The 18,829-nt window shown below is 34.6% G+C and overlaps 2 protein-coding genes across 9 annotated transcripts; one reads left to right on the top strand and one right to left on the bottom strand.

The window, feature by feature from the left end:
- Positions 1-1,466: 1,466 nt before the first annotated feature.
- LOC116113026 lies at positions 1,467-12,821 on the top strand. 5 transcript variants are annotated; one of them, XM_031399198.1, is made up of 21 exons: positions 1,467-1,831; positions 1,911-1,956; positions 2,046-2,294; positions 2,820-2,919; positions 2,998-3,072; positions 3,711-3,809; positions 4,312-4,428; positions 4,512-4,627; positions 4,826-4,925; positions 5,432-5,790; positions 6,171-6,501; positions 7,150-7,364; positions 8,624-8,842; positions 9,041-9,227; positions 9,931-10,178; positions 10,625-10,717; positions 10,793-10,894; positions 11,218-11,569; positions 11,655-11,792; positions 11,875-12,447; positions 12,502-12,821. In XM_031399198.1, exons 1-21 carry the CDS (start codon positions 1,609-1,611, stop codon positions 12,568-12,570), a joined length of 4,011 nt encoding a protein of 1,336 aa, XP_031255058.1. In that variant the 5' UTR covers positions 1,467-1,608; the 3' UTR covers positions 12,571-12,821. The 5 variants fall into 5 exon arrangements, with proteins under 5 accessions (XP_031255058.1, XP_031255025.1, XP_031255041.1 ...); XM_031399165.1 differs by having other exon boundaries at positions 11,875-12,821; XM_031399181.1 differs by having other exon boundaries at positions 1,917-1,956; positions 11,875-12,821.
- Positions 12,822-15,339: 2,518 nt separating this feature from the next.
- Positions 15,340-17,753, bottom strand: LOC116113610 (anaphase-promoting complex subunit 13). 4 transcript variants are annotated; one of them, XR_004125452.1, is made up of 5 exons: positions 17,660-17,753; positions 16,213-16,302; positions 16,084-16,134; positions 15,696-15,866; positions 15,340-15,605 (listed from the first exon to the last, which is right to left on the bottom strand). XR_004125452.1 is itself a non-coding variant. In XM_031399766.1 (4 exons), exons 1-4 carry the CDS (start codon positions 17,739-17,741, stop codon positions 15,805-15,807), a joined length of 285 nt encoding a protein of 94 aa, XP_031255626.1. In that variant the 5' UTR covers positions 17,742-17,753; the 3' UTR covers positions 15,650-15,804. The 4 variants fall into 4 exon arrangements, 3 of the variants coding, with proteins under 3 accessions (XP_031255626.1, XP_031255633.1, XP_031255637.1); XM_031399766.1 differs by lacking the exon at positions 15,340-15,605 and having other exon boundaries at positions 15,650-15,866; XM_031399773.1 differs by lacking the exon at positions 15,340-15,605 and having other exon boundaries at positions 15,650-15,866; positions 16,213-16,313; positions 17,660-17,723.
- Positions 17,754-18,829: the final 1,076 nt, after the last annotated feature.

Raw genomic sequence — 18,829 nt, forward strand, 5'->3', positions numbered from 1 at the left:
TAAAGAGCTTCTTTAAGGTCTGCTAAAAGCCCACATGTGCCTATGGCCCAATATTTACAATTTGGCCCAATTAATGGCCATAAGGGGGCTTTTGGTTCAGGAATGTTAGATTACTTGAAATATTGGATTACTGGAAAGATAGATTCCTTGAAAGATTACGGGGAATCTTTAAGAAAATGTGTTTGGTTAGTTGGTGGGTATCTTATATTAATATGGTTGGTTATGGGGAATAAATTGGTGGGTATGTTATTTAAATTACTAAATTGTCCCCTTTACAAATATTAATATAATATTATTTTTATTATTAATTTTCGAATAATTTCTTTTAACCCCCAATATTTCAAATTTAGTTAAAACACCCCTGCTTATATAAAACTTTAATTTATTATGAAATCACCCTCGCCTCCTACCGCCGCCTGCCGCCACCGCAGACCACCGCCGGAAGTCTCCGAAAGTCCCCATTAGCAACTCACCGTGACCAAGAGGCTTCGATATGGCCAGAAATGGCCAGATCTATTCTGGCCATTTTCGGCCAGATCTGGCCGTTTTCGGCCATCAATATGGCCGAAAACAGCCATAACGATGACTCCCGGAGCCTCCCATCGAAACTCGTTCTTTTTTAGGGACTCCGGCAAGTTTTTCGAGGTGGTCCGTGGTGGTTGGCCGCTGTAGGCGGTGGTGGCTGGGTGGCAGTGGTGATGGTGGCTGAGTGGCAGTGGTGTGGTGGCTGAGTGGCAGTGGTTTGTAAATTGTTTTAAATTCAAGGACATTATTGTCCAAAATTTTAGTTAAACAAGGGTAAAATTGAAATAGAATATTAATGTAAATTTATTTTAAAATGAGGGCATTATTATCCAAAATTTTCATTAATAAGGGAAAAAATTGTAATAAAAAAGGATAATCCTGGTAATCTCAGAATACCTAAGAAAATGGAGGTAATCTGATTACCTCTAATATTATCAATAGTAGTTATTATTAGTATTTGAAGATTACCGTAATCTTATATTACTTGACAACTAAACGTGGTAATCAAGTAATATCATATGACATTACCCCAATATTCTGACATTACCGCCGTAATCTTATATTACTTGACAACTAAACGTGGTAATCAAGTAATATCATATGACATTACCCCAATATTCTGACATTACCGCCAACCAAACGCGCCCTAATGGTAACCCAATTTGACTCGATGTTAATTTCCCTAATTTCACCCTGATTATAGGAACTATTTTGGAAAATAACCCTCTTTTTAATATTTGACCAAACTTTGTCCTGTTTATTGTATTAGATTAGATCAGTAGCCTACTAGCCTTGCCCAACATGTTCGAATGTTATAGTGAAAACAGAAGTGGCTATTTTTAAAGAACTGTCCTGATTTCTCAACCCCTAAGTTAGAAAATAACCACATTTTGAGGCCCCGCTCCGAAATATGGTTATTTTTTTAACTTTAGTGTTGAAATTTACTTGGTGGAAAAAGAAGAGATCTGGGATTTGGAAACTTTACTGAGACAACTCGAATCCGACGAGCTTTGGAAATGAATTAATGATATTAGGAAACAGTGAACGAAATCTCAGATTGAATTCGGCGAAAGTAGAAACAAAATGCTACGGCTGAGAGCATTTCGGCCGACCAACGATAAAATTGTGAAGATACAACTCCATCCTACTCATCCATGGCTCGTCACCGCTGATTCATCGGATCGCGTCTCCGTTTGGAATTGGGAGCACCGACAGGTCATCTATGAGCTAAAAGCCGGTGGCGTCGATGAGCGCCGTTTGGTTGGGGTCAAATTAGATAAGCTTGCAGAAGGCGAATCAGGTTCCAGTAATCTCGTTCTGTTTACTAATTAATTGGTGTTTAATTGGGGGATCGAGATCTTTTATTAAATTCTCTTTGATGTTAGTTACAGATTCGAAAGGGAAACCTACCGAAGCCATACGTGGAGGGAGGTAATGATCTCTGCAATTTAATTTGCGCTTCTTTTATGTTTCTATTTACTGAAACGTGCTCGTCTTGTGGCGGCATTTGGCTGTTTAAGTGTTAAGCAGGTGAATTTTTACGATGACGATGTACGGTTTTGGCAACTTTGGCGGAATCGCGCGGCAGCTGCGGAGGCTCCAGCGGCTGTGAATAATGTTACTTCAGGTTTTACTTCTCCTCCTCCCTCAACTAAAGGGAGGCATTTTCTTGTCATCTGTTGTGAAAACAAAGCCATCTTTCTGGACTTGGTAACAATGCGTGGCCGTGATGTACCCAAGCAGGAACTTGACAACAAGTCACTTCTCTGGCAAGTGCTCATTGTATTTCACTGCTTTTAGTTCATGTTGTTTATAAATTATACTTCAGTAGCTGCTGTTATGTGAAGGGCAAGTTTGAGTTTGTATGACTTTGGTTGCCTTTGTGTCAGGATGAGCTGCTTTTGTAACCCTTTTGTCTTCTCTCCTGTTGATAATTCTTCTTAGACCAATGGAATGAATGTGACGTGCAGAAAGTTGTGATTTTTAGCCTTTTTGTGTTCATGGCACTTTAAGAAATATGTGTCTAGTGTTTTAGATTCTTCTGTTATGGATTTCTCATCTAATGTCAGTTATTTTAAATTTAACCGATGAATTGCAAATTCTGTAAACATGTTTTGAAAGGGTCATTCTGAGTATTATGCGTTCAGATGTTCTAGTTTCTTCTGTTGTGGATTTCTTACCTAATTTCAATTATTTAAAGTTTTAAGTCATTATTTGCGACGTCTATAAACACATTATGGAAGTGGGTAAGCATATTTTTTTGTTCATTTTATTTATTTATTTATTTTCTGCAGTATGGAGTTCCTCTCTAGATCTGCCGCTGGTGATGTTCCCCTTGTTGCCTTTGGTGGATCAGATGGTGTCATCAGGGTTCTTTCAATGATAACATGGAAGGTTTGGGGTTCATCAACTTGTTGCTCTTTCATGTTAATTATGATCTTTACTTCTGTGGTAATTTTTGCTTCTTTGCAGCTTGTACGTAGATACACTGGAGGGCATAAGGGATCAATAGCTTGTTTGATGACTTTCATGGCGTCTTCCGGTGAGGTAGATCATTAGTTTTTTAAGTTTAAGTTATTTTCTTTGCATGGATCTGTTCATTTTATCTATTGTCATAGTCTTAATGTAGATTGGTATGTTGAATTAACATGCTTGAGTTGATCAGAATATATATACATAATGATTGTCTATCTTTCATGCTTTACGCTGCTGTTTCTTCAGTTCCTATGGTTATTCTATCTGCCTTTTCAGGAGATATCTTTTTCATTTGATAGTATATTAATAATTAGTGCTGGGTTGTTATGATGATTGCATAATCAAATATTGTGTCGCTGTAATCTTGTTAGAGCTTAAGAAGTTTAAGCTTTTAGGTTAAATTGTAACTTAGAATAGTATCAAAATTAGATTGATAACTTCATCTTGTGTTCGAATACCCCTATTGTATTAATTAAACATAGTAAGTTGTGTTTGTGGATCCGGTAGTTATGTCAATTTTGTTGTTGTTTTTGGTCCACATGATAGAGTGTTTGAGGATTGTTAGAAGTTGAAGTTCTTGCAAATAATTGTATAAAAAGATTTTTGAACCAGTTCAATGGACATGGAAAATCATTGCAGAGTTCCTTTTATGGAGTTTCCCATTCTTTTTTAACCTACATTCTTTCTGTTGTAATTTTATATGATTGTAGGCACTTCTTGTTTCGGGTGCTAGTGATGGTTTACTTGTACTTTGGAGTGCAGATCATGGCCAAGATTCACGAGAACTTGTGCCCAAGCTAAGTTTAAAGGTATCTATTTCCTTAATCTCTACTTGGGCACTTTGTGTATTTTCATCTCGTTAAATGTTTAATAGCTGACCAAGCATCACTTATTTTAGTTTATGTATTTTTATTTTATTCTCCTAAAACTCTGCGGGGACTTTGCCATTATATTGTTATCTGGCACATAGCATGTCTAATCTGGTGACTTCTTAATAAATGTGAACATATTTGAAATACTGAAATTGGATTATTATATTTGGTATTTCAAGATTTTGAACACATTATAGGCATAAAATTTCTGAATGCTTTTGTCCTGGCTTTTCATCTCCTCTTCTTTCTCAATCTTATCCTGTGGTAATTCTTGATTGTTATGCTTTAGATTTTACTTTGAAGCTCTTCTTCTGTATTTTCCTGTGGACAACGGATGATTTTATTTTCTTATTCTCTTTTATTTATTTGCATATACAATCTGTCTAGAACTAGTGGCATTGATAAAGGTTTTTGGTATTTTTATTCACAATACGAATAGGCACATGATGGTGGGGTTGTGGCTGTTGAGCTTTCTAGAGTGATTGGAGGTGCTCCACAGCTTATTACAATTGGTGCGGATAAGACATTAGCCATATGGGACACAGTCTCTTTTAAGGTGTTGTACCAACCTTGAGGAGTTGTCACTTTCTTAAAATTTTAGTTCTTAAAAATTTATTTTCATGTGCTTTTCCTTTACAGGAACTGCGGCGAATTAAACCTGTCCCAAGACTTGCTTGTCACAGTGTGGCATCTTGGTGCCACCCTCGCGCTCCAAACCTTGATATTTTAACTTGTGTCAAAGATTCCCATATATGGTAAGCCTATTCTTCTTTCTCAGCAGCATCAATTACAGAGTTTTTTCTCAGTTGTTTATTCATGAATCTTGCTGCAGTGATTAATCTGACAATTGTCACAGCTATTAATAAAAAAGTTAAATAATGACAAATTCAGGCATAATGCCATTTCATTTTTTTATTTATGGATGACCTTATAACTATTTGTGCTTTTTGCAGGGCTATTGAACACCCCACTTATTCAGCCCTCACAAGGCCCTTGTGTGAACTTTCCTCGTTAATACCTCCTCAAGTACTTGCACCAAGCAAGAAACTTAGGGTATGTTGTGGTTTTTTCACTGTCTATTTCCTAAATTTAGTTAGTAGTTCCTTTCAATTTTATGACCTTTTTATGTTTTTTTAATATAAGAAAGCCTCTTATTAGATTATTGTTAAGTTACTGGTGGAAAAGTAATAATGTTTGAAACTATCCCTCATTGTTACATATCTTCTAACATCAAGGGGTAGCTTGATTTCAATATGAAGGAAAATATCCTCCTTGACATGACTTTTTACTAAATTTTTCAGCAAATCTATAAACTTAGTAGATTCAAAGCAGTGGTATTCTGTTGATTTTGAAAATAGCAGAAATATGAACCATCTATTATTTGCTGCAGAAAACAAAGTTTTCAAGTTGAACTCATGCATCAGACAGTTGGCAATTCATGCTTCTTGTGTGCGATTTTACATATCCATTTGATCCAAGGACCTTAAACAACTTGTAATGTGTTTCTTTTCCTCAATCTTGAATACATCTTGCTTGACATCCCAGAGTTTCTTCTGCAGGTTTATTGTATGGTGGCACATCCTTTACAGCCACACCTTGTCGCTACTGGAACGAATATTGGAGTTATAGTCAGCGAGTTTGATCCTAGATCTCTCCCACCTGTAGCTCCTTTACCAACCCCATCCGGAAGTCGGGAGCATTCAGCTGTATATGTAGTTGAGAGGGAGTTGAAACTACTCAACTTTCAGTTATCCAGCACGGCAAATCCATCTCTTGGAAATAATGGCTCCTTATCTGAAACGGGACGATTCAGAGGGGACTCATCCGAACCATTACATGTTAAGCAGATCAAAAAGCACATTAGTACTCCTGTTCCACATGACTCGTATTCAATTCTTTCTGTAAGCAGTTCAGGGAAGTAAGTGCTTTTGAATTTCACTTTAACACTGGATGTTTGGTTTTCGGGTTGTCAACTTTAAAGCTTATGATAGGGGGTGAATTTTTACTTGGACATGCAGTTGAACTGATGAATTATTTTTATCAGTTTCACTATCTTCATGTAGTATGAAGTATGCAAATCTTTTTGTTCTTATCTGTCCCAAGCTAGAAGGGAGCTTCTATATTTGTGGAAGCCTGCTTTAGATTCATCTTATATATGTTAACTACAACATAAGTTTTACTCTGATATGAGATATTTTAGCTGAAATATTTTTCTATATTTTATACTTGCATTGTTTGGTTTTACTATTTCCTCTTTTGAGATGGGTATCTGCTTCTTATAGCAAAATTTGGTTGCAGGTATCTAGCAATTGTGTGGCCAGATATTCCCTACTTCTCCATCTATAAAGTTAGCGATTGGTCTATTGTCGATTCTGGCAGTGCAAGGCTTCTGGCTTGGGATACTTGTCGTGACAGATTTGCTATATTGGAATCTGCTTTAGCTCCTAGAATCCCTGTGATTCCTAAGGGTGGGTCATCAAGAAAGGCAAAAGAAGCTGCTGCAGCTGCAGCCCAAGCAGCAGCAGCAGCTGCTACTGCTGCTTCCTCAGCTACTGTTCAAGCTCGTATCTTGTTGGATGATGGAACATCAAACATATTAATGAGGTCTATTGGTGGCTTCAGTGAACCGGTACTTGATCTCTTTTTCACTGTATACCTTCTCTATGTTGATAGAAATTAAATATGGGTAGCTTCTAGTTCTTGCTGCAGTTGCAAAAAAGCAGCATTTCTTGCTTGAAGTTGATAGAAAATAATTATGGGTATCTTCTAGTTCTGCTTTATAGGCAGACTTTCCAAGCTTGTAGACCTTGGTGAACATGTTGGAAGGATTAAGAGATATTTGGGCTGAAAAAAAAGGGCTGAACCGGTACTTGATCTCTTTTTCGCTGTATACCTTCTCTATGTTGATAGAAATTAAATATGGGTAGCTTCTAGTTCTTTCTGCAGTTGCAAAAAGGCAGCATTTCATGCTTGAAGTTGATAGAAATTAATTATGGGTATCTTCTAGTTCTGCTTTATAGGCAGATTTTCCCAGCTTGTAGGAAGGATTAAGAGATATTTGGGCATTAAAAAAAGGGCTGAAATTATAATAATTGTTTTTGAAATTTGGGGATAAATAGTATTGGCGATGGTTAAGAAGGGTGTAATGCTTAGTTTGGAGCTGACAGGGAAGGACCTTCAGCAGACTCCTTTATGAGGCAATGCTCTGACCAATTGAGCTCAGTCCTGGAAAATTAAGTGCTTATATTTCCTTTCTTATTTATTAAATTTCTTGTAGGTTATTGGATTGCATGGGGGAGCACTACTTGGTGTGGCTTATCGAACATCTCGGAGGATTAGTCCTACTACTGCCACAGCCATTTCAACAATTCAGTCTATGCCCCTGTCAGGCTTTGGAAGTAGTGGCCTTTCTTCTTTTACAGCTTTTGATGATGGAGTTTCTTCTCAGAGATCTCCTGCTGAGGCAGCACCTCAGAACTTTCAGCTTTACAGGTGGGCTTGGGATTTTCTTGTATAACTTGTCTGTCATTAAGGGGCTATTGCTTATGAAAGTACAAGTGTTGGGCTCCCGGCATTCCAAAAGGAGCTCTCTTGGTTTGTTTTTGGCCGTTTTCTTTCCAAGGTCTTGAGGTTTTGATAATATATGACTCAATAATGCTTTGTGTTTATCCTTGCGTTGTTTGCTCTCCCATCGTTATCCTTTTTCTTCCACTTAGTTCTCAGAAAATATGAGGAAAAATAAATAGTAGTGATTTGTAATGTTTGAGAAAGGAATCTCATTTTATCCCTTTTAATTTCCTCTTTTCCTTCAGTTTTGATCTCTGAAATTTGAGGATTAATCCTTCTTGGAGCAGTTAATAATTTAGTTTGTATCTAGTCCACCCCATTGACCCTTCCGAGCAAAGTTCAAGCTTTTGAAGTGCCATCATTCTGATATATATTGTATGTTTGACGGAACATTTAGTTGTCAAAGCCATGAGCCCGTCTCTCCTACTGGGTGAAGTTGTAAAAAAGTTGGGAGATTTTAGGGTATGTAACGAAAAAAAAGGGCCAATCTCCTGTATTTACAGCTCTTTTCTGGAAATATAATATTATTTTTCTGCCATGAGTCACTGTACAAGTGGGAAAACAGATTGTCCCCTCTATTGTCCNTATCTAGTCCACCCCATTGACCCTTCCGAGCAAAGTTCAAGCTTTTGAAGTGCCATCATTCTGATATATATTGTATGTTTGACGGAACATTTAGTTGTCAAAGCCATGAGCCCATCTCTCCTACTGGGTGAAGTTGTAAAAAAGTTGGAAGATTTTAGGGTATGTAATGAAAAAAAAAAAAAAAAAGGGCCAATCTCCTGTATTTACAGCTCTTTTCTGGAAATATAATATTATTTTTCTGCCATGAGTCACTGTACAAGTGGGAAAACAGATTGTCCCCTCTATTGTCCGCAGTTTACTTCATTTAGAAGTATCCTTATGAGTTTTGCTACATTGATGTGGAATCTTTACTAATGTTCAAACGCACACACAAACGTACATGAAAAGAATCACACAGACGTGCAACCAGCTATTTGGCATATGTTTCTTTCGATACATGGCAATTTTTGAAGAGAAGAATATTAGGGCTAAAAATAGCCATCTGATATATAAAATCAAAAAATACTTTTAACTGCATTTTTTTTGGCTTTTCGACTGAGCACAGGCTTTCTTTATATAGGTGTTTCTATGTAATGTTTAATTAAGGTTACAATGTGCAGTTGGGAAACTTTTCAGCCTGTGGGTGGCCTACTTCCTCAGCCAGAATGGACTGCATGGGACCAAACTGTTGAGTATTGTGCCTTTGCTTATCAGCAATATATAGTTATATCTTCTTTGCGTCCCCAATATAGATACCTTGGAGACGTTGCAATACCGTATGCTACTGGAGCTGTTTGGCATCGGCGACAGTTGTTTGTGGCTACACCAACTACCATCGAGTAAGATATTGATACAAAACTTATGCTTATATTCAGTGGTTCGAAACGCTTTTATGTACTCTTTACTTATATCTATGTTCCTAGTTCCTGCCTTCAAAGTTAAAGGTGGTCTTATGTTTTCAAATTAGCTGCGTTATCAGAGGAGTTAAGAATTGGAGTACTAATTAAACCTTACATTTTTGCTTTGCTATATTTTAGATGTGTTTTTGTGGATGCTGGAGTTGCACCAATTGATGTGGAAACACGAAAGATGAAAGAAGAGATGAAAATGAAAGAGGCACAGGCAAGAGCAATTGCTGAGCATGGAGAGTTGGCTCTAATCAATGTGGAAGGTTCCCATAACACTGCAAACGAAAGAATAACATTGAGACCCCCAATGCTACAGGTTGATCATTCTAAATTCTACTGTGTGGGTTTCTGTTTAATTGTTAACTTGAATAGATGGTAACTAGATATTTAAATTTGCAATTTTGATGCTAAAAGGGTTGCTACCTTGTTTGAGCTATGAAATTTTTTTTTTTCAGCTTGCTAGAAGTGTTCTTTATGCTCTATTTTAGTTGTGATATAAGTTCACAAAAGTGAAACGAATACAATAATAAACTTAATCTGAGAGTAAGAAAACTCTAGTATTTATTGGTTTAAACATCAATTAAAATTTATTTAAAGCTCTGATTTTGGCTGTTTAAAATTTTCTATTGATAAAAAATTGAATACTTCTGTTCATAATTATGTGAGTCTTGTTTAGTTGCTGAGATCTTTGATGAATAATGTGAATCTTGTTCAAGGTTTATCGGTATACTGGAACTTTGGACTCAGCTTTCTTTTATGTTTGTTAAGTTTCCATGAGCCGAAGTGTTTAGGGAAAGAATGAAATTCAAATTAGCAAGTTTTGAAAGATCCATCAGATCTATTCTAAATGCTCCATTTAAAATTCTCAGTAGCCTGCAGTTGGTTGACTGATTCGTTTGTTACCATATTTTGGGCCTAAAATTTCTCAAATAATTCACTTGCATGCAGCGATCATGTGAAATGTCATCACACAAATTTTCTCCTTTATCTCTGTGTTTATTAATGTTTTTTTCATTCAGGTGGTCAGGTTAGCTTCTTTCCAGCAGGCGCTTTCTGTGCCACCTTTCTTAACATTGCCAAAACAAAATAAAGCTGATGCTGATGATTCAATGATGCCAAATATAGAAGAAAGAAAGGTTAATGAAGTGGCTGTTGGTGGTGGAGGCGTGGCAGTAGCAGTCACTCGTTTTCCATCAGAGCAGAAGCGACCTATCGGACCCCTAATTGTGGTGGGTGTCAGAGATGGAGTTCTTTGGCTTATTGACCGGTATGGATCCCTTTGTATAATTCAATGGCTAATTCAGGAATTCATACTGTTTCATGTTAAATTAATACTAAAAAAGGAGTTCGACTTACTCTTTTATTTCATAATTTGGTATCAACTTCTGTTTTTAAGTTTTTAATATAATTACTTGCTCTACTATTAATTATCCTCCTTCTAGTTAGAGCTAGTATACATTGACCCTTTTTTTTTTTTATGTTATCCAATGTTTTTGCCTGCTTGAAAACTTCTATCATGGAATTTTAACTGAGATAAAAATGAGTTGACAGAAGGCCGAAGGGTTAGTTAGAGTCCTTCGGGAATACCTTCTAATATCTTTGGTATCACTTTCCATCCCATACGAATGTGTTAATCTATTTCACATGGTTAGTGAATGTTAGTAATAGATAAATAAGATTTTTTATGACATCTACATAAATTTTATTTGTTAGGTACATGTGTGCACATGCCATATCCCTAAGCCATCCTGGAATTCGTTGCCGGTGTCTTGCTGCCTATGGAGATGCAGTTAGTGCAGTGAAATGGTACTTTATTGGTTTCATTGTTCAGTGATTGATGGTGATATAATTATGTAAATCTAAATTGTATTTCTTATGCAGGGCAAGTAGACTTGGCAGAGAACATCATGATGATTTAGCACAATTCATGATGGGAATGGGCTATGCTACTGAAGCACTTCATTTGCCTGGAATATCTAAAAGGTATACCATATTCAATTAAATCTTTACTATTATTTTAGGGTTCCTATGGCTGTTATTATCATTATCTTTCAACTGTTTAATTTATGAACTGATGTTTTATCCATCTCAGCCATAGTTTTCCATATCAAAGATTGATATTCCCTTAAATGTATTATATTGTCAGTTAACATGTCAATCGCTTTATGCATGTACTAGACATATTCACCTGCTTAATATAATAAAATTTAAGTATTAATCTTTCCCAAAGAGGTATGTTTAAACTTAATTGCTATTAGAGCATTTGGTTTGTCTTGTATTATGACTCAGTTCTCATTCTTTTATAGGTTGGAGTTTGATCTTGCCATGCAGAGCAATGATTTGAAAAGAGCTCTTCAGTGCCTTCTTACGATGAGCAACAGCAGGGACATAGGACAAGACCAAGCCGATTTGAATGATATTCTCAATTTAACAGCTAAGAAGGAAAATATTGTGGAAGCTGTTCAAGGAATAGAGAAATTTGCTAAGGAGTTTCTGGACCTCATTGATGCTGCAGATGCTACTGCACAAGCTAACATTGCTCGCGAAGCTCTGAAGAGATTAGCTGCTGCAGGTTCAGTGAAAGGAGCATTACAGAGTCACGAGTTAAGAGGACTTGCATTACGACTTGCTAATCATGGAGAGTTGACAAGATTGAGTGTATGTAGCATATTATTCATGTATCTCATTCATACCGGTTCAAATTTGATGCATGTTAAAATGTTTTATTGATCATCTACTGCAGAATTTGGTGAACAATTTGATCTCAGTCGGCTTTGGGCGTGAAGCAGCATTTTCAGCTGCAGTTTTGGGAGACAATGCCCTCATGGAGAAGGCATGGCAGGATACTGGGATGCTTGCTGAGGCTGTGCTTCATGCTCATGTATGACTTGTTTATTTGCAATGTTTAATTTTAATCAATGAATTTAATACTTGGATGTAATCAGCCTCATGAATATCTCCAGGCTCATGGGCGACCAACTTTGAAGAACTTGGTTGAGGCTTGGAACAAAATGTTGCAGAAGGAAGTCGAACACACTCCAGCAACAAAAACTGATGCTGCGGCTGCGTTTCTGGCATCTCTTGAGGAAACCAAGCTTACAAGTTTGGCAGATGCAGGGAAGAAACCAGCAATTGAAATTCTTCCTCCAGGGATGCCTTCCCTTTCTGCTGCAATTGCAATCCAGAAAAAGCCTGTTCCTGCTACACAGAGTTCCCAGCAGCAACCAGGCAAACCATTGGCATTAGAAGCACCTCCCAAAACTACACCAGCAGTGAATGGTCCACCCCAACCAGAAGCTAATGGAACCACAGCAGATGATAAAGCCCCTATCCCATCCTCAGGGAGTAATACTAATCTGGAAGCTGCAGGAGAAAATGCTCCAGCAACATCTACAACTGATGCAGCGGCTCCTGAGGTATCATCCCAGGCACCAGATTCCCTGGAAAAGTCACCAGTACCAGATTCCCAGGAAAAACCACCAGAGCCAGATTCTCAGGAAAAATCACAGGTACCAGTTTCTGAGGAAAAACCACAGGTACCAGTTTCCGAGGAAAAACCACAGGTACCAGTTTCCGAGGAAAAACCACAGGTACCAGAAGTGCAGGCAAAAAATGTTCCAGCTACAATGCCAATGATTGACCCCCACTTATTTGACTAGCAAGTTGAAGCAAACTGTTGAAATTAGCACATAGTAAAAACTCTTCTATTGATTCTTTCAATTTATTGGGATCTGGAGTCCATATAGAGGGAGTTGTGTAACATTGAGTGGAAACAGAAGCGGAATTTGTACCAATTTCTACCGATGCCTATATTTTTGGTGGTCAATTTCTCTTTTTTTTTTTTAGTGTGTATATTATGCTATAGGAAGAAATTATGTTTTAGTAATGTTTTCAGTTTATGTCTTTTCAATGAGGATGTGCATTTTGTGGACTTATTCTGATGGCGTTTATACAAGATATTTAAAAAAAAAAGGATCATAAGAATTTGATAGAGCAAAAGTTATTGTAGATAATTAAAATGGGTGAGCACGGGTAGAACTGGAACCTGCGAGTAGAACCAAAATCAGAATCGGAATTTACTTGGAGTCGACATTTTGTGGGTAGGTTTTGGTTCCTTTTTTTTTGGAATCAATATTGTGCAGTTCCGGTTTCGGTTCCAGTTCTTACATGTGGAGGAATCAGAATTGAAACTGAAACCTGAAAAAAAGAACCTGCAGCGGGTACCTGGCTTGGAATCTGCTTAGAACTTACAACAAGTACCTTGTTTTGGAACCTAGGCTGAAATTAAATATCTGTAAAGAATGGGGAGTCTATGTAATTTTACATATAAAAAATTTAAATTTTTACAATAACCTAATTAAATAAATATACAATTATACTTACTACATATAAACTGTACCATATAAATTTTTTTAATATATTATAATATATTAATATTAAAATTTTGATTAATTAAGAGTATATCAGGAATTAATACCAATTAAAAATGTTTTAATGTTATTGAAAGAATTATTTTTGAATAAAATAGTATATTTGATTAAATAATATAATATTTAGTTATTTATTTCAATTATCAAGTTCTAAGTATACATGTAGCAAATTAATAATTAATTAATTATATATGATAAATTGATAAACATCAATATATTACTAATTAAATAATTACTTAATCAATTATAACATTACAGTATAGTTAAATGATTACTTAATTAATTATAAGTTTATAACATTACATTAGTAATTTTGTACATTACTTAATTAAGTAATTAAAAATTTAATTAATTATAACATTATATTATAGATTTATAATATAATTACTTAATTATAATATTACATTATAAACAAATGATTACTTAATTAGTTATAACATTCCATTATAAACATTAGTACAATACTTAATTAAATGATTAAAAATTTAATTAATTATAATGTTACATCAAAGATTTATACAGTATGATTACTTAATTTATTATAATATTACATTATAATATGATCATATAATTAATTATAACATTACATAATTAAATGATTACTTAATTAATTATAACATTAGTAATTTACTACATTAGCACAATACTTAATTAAATGATTAAAAATTTAATTAATTATAACATTGCATTATAAATTTATAATATGATTAGTTAATTTATTATAACATTACATTATAGTATGATTACATAATTAATTATAATATTACATAATTAAATGATTACATAAATAATTATGACATTATATTATAAACATTAGTAATTTACTACATTAGTATAATACCTAATTAAGTGATTAAAAATTTAATTGATTATAACATTATAATATAAATTTATTATATGATTACTTAATTAATTATAACATTATGTTATAAACAAACTATTACTTAATTAAATGATTACATAATTAATTATAACATTTTATATTAAACATTAATACAATACTTAATTAAATTATTAGAAATATAATTAATTAAAACATTACATTATAATTACTTAATTAATAGTAACATTACATTAAATTATAATCATTTAATTAATTATAACATTACATAGTTAAATTACTTAATTAATTATAAATTTATAACATTACATTATAATCATTAGTAATTTATTACATTAGGATATTACTTAATTAAATTATTAAAATTTAAATAATTATAACATTACATTATAAATTTATAATATGATTACTTAATTAATTATAATATTTCATTATAAATATTAGTATAATACTTAATTAAATGATTTGAAATTTAATTAGTTATAATAGTAAATTATATATTTATAGTATGATTGTTTAATTAATTAAATTAATTTTTATTGTTTGTGTTTTGCTTTTGATTGAGGAATTTTATGTGACTTGTGATGAATTGATTAAATTCAAGTATTTTCTAGAGATTAGAAGATTTATGAGTCACATTAAACATAAATGAATGAGTAATCGAAGTATGTTAGGATTGTATTTGTAAACTTTTAAGATATTTTTGTCATTTTTTAAACTAATAGGGGGGTAATTGATTTTTTATAGGATAAACGAGAAAGGAACCAAAATGCAGGTTCCGGTTCCTTTGAATTTAAGAACCTACACTGTACGGTTTCGATTCTTTTTTTTGAGAACCCGCACTGCACAGTTCCGACTCCTCCGAAAAATATAGGATACCCAAAACTGCTCACCCTAGATAATTTTCCCAAAATGCTGCTTGGCTGCTTGCATCCTATTAAGAAACCAATTTTTTAAGCCATATGCTATAACTTGCTGCTATGAGCATCAGATCTTGTCTATGTTCCCCAAATATAATATGCAGCTTGACTTCCGATAATTTATATATGAGTAATGCTACAGTTATCAAAGAGTGTGCACCGAATTTGTACACCGAATGACGTGACAAAATCCTAACCATTGATTCATTATAAATTAATATTAATCAATTGTCAAGATTTTACAACGTCATTCGGTGCACAAATTCGGTGTGTAACTTTCGGTAACTCTATCATTTTCCTTTATACATTTAATCTAATGCTAAAATTTTTACTGTAACAAGGAAATATTTAATTAAACTAAACTATTTGATCACTTGGTTTAAGAGAGTACGAACTCCTCTAAATTTCACAAAGTCAACAAATTCAAAAGCTCCTACTCCGTTTTCAACCATTGCTACTAGTGTACAGCACCTTAAATATTCTGATCCTGCACCCTTATTTTCCTGCATTTTCCAATTTAAATAAAGATGAGAGAGGCAACCTTGAATTCAGGGGACGTATTTTTCCATATCATGAGTGCAATTGCATTTTACCAACTCAAACATCAGTGCTTGGGTACAACTCAGAACTAGAAACTAACATCACAAACATCAGAAACCTTAAAAGGGTCCACTGCAAGATCACACTTCACATCCTATAGTCTCACTGAGACCCCACTGCAAGATCATGCCAAGCATCTTCATTCTTTTGCTGAGTCTCCTGATCTGGAAATTGAAAATAATTAAATGTCAATACAAAGTTGACAAATGAAGAAACATAAAGTAACTGTGATATTGGGAATGAAGAGAACAATCAGAAATTTTGAAAATGTATTCTTTTCATTTTTCAAGTGCTATCAACTACAAATAGATATGAGCTTTCTCCTTGTATGCAAATTTTATATCTAGATGAAGAGTGCAATTAATCAAATGATGGACATACTTGAGTCTTCAGCATCATCAGGCCGATCAACCACTGGTGGCAATTGAAGCTCTGCATTAATAAAAGTAGAATATGAACAAATGAGCCATGAAGAGATTCTTTTTCTTTTATTTGGTCCAAAGATATTACCGTCATCTGGAAGAGTGTCTCTCATCCATTCCTCGTCCAAAATATCTATAAGTATACCCTGGCTTAATTCTGACATACTTGATCTGCAGACTGATCAATTACTTTTTAAAGTAGTGAGATAGTTGATTGCAATATACAGCAGACTCATTAGTTCAGAGTTAAATAAGATTAAGCCCACATACAATCTCACCATCAGCATCACTCATAGCAGCAAATTATCACAATCCATCACCCTTACAATAAGGATAAACCTAAATGGAAATGGCAACCCACATAATATCGTATTAGATGACATTGAGAGAAATACATGCAAACAGTGAAATTCATAAATTGTCGATTAATTTAATTAGTGACGTAAAATCATAAAAAAAGAAAAAAAGAAAAGGTTTGCGCATGATGCAGAAGAGCATGACACTAATTTAATCACAAACAACAAAAAGAGAAAGGGTTAAAGGTTGAGGTTTCAGGAGTATTAACACTTGCCTTGGAATGCCCAAATTTATACAACATCGAAAAAGACAGGTGGTAGGGATAGCGAATTCCCGGGCATGACGTAAACATGCAATTCTTGAAAAAATAAAACAGAAGGTGAAGCAATTCTAACTTAAATTTTTGGCTTAGTTTTGTAACATCAATTACCAGCCATTATTCTAGTGCAAGGTAGTTACTTATGTTCTTGTTCCAACACATCAACTTCTAACCAAAAATCCACTGCGGATAAAATTAAACAAATTTAGCCCTCCATATGGGCTGTACATGTCATTTTTTTACCCAAAAAGAGTTAAAAAATAGAAAACTATAAATTGAGAGTAAAAAAAAAAGAAAGTTATTTTCTTAATGCCCCTTCCATTACTCTTCAAACTCACTCCCAACACTCAACCAACGCAACACAAACAATCTGCTGCGCCGTCGCTAACTCCACCCCTCACCACAACAGACATGACAACGACTAGACATCCGGCCTTTTGTTCTGTCCAGTTGCGTGAGCAATCCCCTATTCAAACTTCAACAGGTTTTTTACCTTATCTTCTTCAATTTTTGTACTTTTGGTGAACAGATTTATATCATTTTGATAATTTTTGAAACTTAATTGCCATCTACAGGCTCCGAAGCTACATTTTCTTTAATAGGAATTTCAGCTTTAAAGTTTTCATCTGCAATCGTTCAAAACCTGTTCAAATAGCATTCGCTTAATTTCAATATCGATCAACAATTCAGTCCATTTCGAGACCAAGACGTATAAATAATTTCACAACAACAGAAATTCTGGATTTGCTCTGACTGTTGGTACAAGATTAAAGATTTTTCTAAAAAAAAAAACACAACATATTTTGACCTAATTAATGCCTTGAAGATAGATAATCAGAAAGAAAAACCAGAGACATGAAAGCGAAGAGCTAAACATGTTGAATTGAAATAGAAGAAAAGAATGATGGTGAGAGATTACCTTGTTCGACACAAAAGAACGAAAAGTAAAAATCCTTTGAAGACTGAAGCAGGTGCGATGAGAAACCTTTTGTTTGAAACATCAACTGCCTCCGTTGCTTATAATGTTGGTTGTTGTGTGGGTGTCCTAAGCAAAGCCCAGTAAAGAACATCTTTAAGGTACGCCAAAAGCCCACATGTGCCCTATGGCCCAATATGTACAATTTGGCTCAATTATCGGCCATAAAGGTATCTCACCTATGTGAGAATTGTTGTAGTACTATAATGATTATATGATGAAGTGATGACTATATTAATACACGTATAATCACACTAATGCACTATATTGATTGCAAGATAATGAGATAAGTAACTATCCGATAATTAATGTGAATGACCACAGCAAACGGGTCCTAACTTTATAACATTATTGTTTAAAAAATAAAACTTTGTGCAACACTTGTCAATATAATAAGCGCCGTTTGGATCGGGGTACATAAGATAACAGGAGTAATCTTTATTTATTTTGTAAGATTCTTGTGTTTGGTTTACAAGTAATAAAATATTATGATAATCTTTTATTGTAAATAGTGTTTACTATTGGTAATATAGGAGGTAATCTTATTACTTTATTAGGGGTTATTATTAAAACATTACCGAGGTAATCTGATTTTTCTATCTATTTTGCCTATAATTAAAAACCATTTCGAACACAATTGCCCTTAAATATCTACCAAATAATAATTATCCAACCCCCTTATATTTGAAAAATGAGCTAAAACGCCCCAACCACAAAAAAGTTTAAAAGTTAACAAAATAAATCCAATCACCCAAGACCAATGTCGGTTGTGACTCACCATCGTCGGTAGTTGGCGTCAATTGCCGTAATAGTGCACGACCAACGAGATTTGACAGTCATGCGCTGGTAAGGCCTTTTTCAACCATGGATGTGATCCATGGTCGAAAATAGCTAAATCTAGTGTTTCTATGGTTGTTTCACGGCCAAAGATGTGGCTGTGAAATGGTACGGTCAAAGATTGACCTTTTCACAACCATGGATTTGTGATCCATAGCCATTTCTAACTTTATCGATGCACGGCCAGCCATATACGACCAGTCATGTGCCATTTCGTTGACTGCTGACGACAGTCGGCGGTGGTGGTTGGCTGCTGGTAGTGGGTGGGGGTGATTT

This window comes from Pistacia vera, unplaced genomic scaffold (assembly GCF_008641045.1).
Source record: "Pistacia vera cultivar Batoury unplaced genomic scaffold, PisVer_v2 Contig121, whole genome shotgun sequence".
NCBI lineage: Eukaryota > Viridiplantae > Streptophyta > Magnoliopsida > Sapindales > Anacardiaceae > Pistacia > Pistacia vera.

Coding starts and splice junctions, on each gene's coding strand:
- LOC116113026 (XM_031399165.1), top strand. CDS start 1,609: ATGCTACGGCTGAGAGCATTTCGGCCGACCAACGATAAAATTGTGAAG. Junction 1,957..2,045: donor GAAGCCATACGTGGAGGGAG/GTAATGATCTCT, acceptor TGGCTGTTTAAG/TGTTAAGCAGGTGAATTTTT. Junction 3,073..3,710: donor TCATGGCGTCTTCCGGTGAG/GTAGATCATTAG, acceptor ATATGATTGTAG/GCACTTCTTGTTTCGGGTGC.
- LOC116113610 (XM_031399766.1), bottom strand. CDS start 17,741: ATGTTTCAAACAAAAGGTTTCTCATCGCACCTGCTTCAGTCTTCAAAG. Junction 16,303..17,659: donor GTTCTTTTGTGTCGAACAAG/GTAATCTCTCAC, acceptor GTAATTGATCAG/TCTGCAGATCAAGTATGTCA. Junction 16,135..16,212: donor AGACACTCTTCCAGATGACG/GTAATATCTTTG, acceptor TTATTAATGCAG/AGCTTCAATTGCCACCAGTG.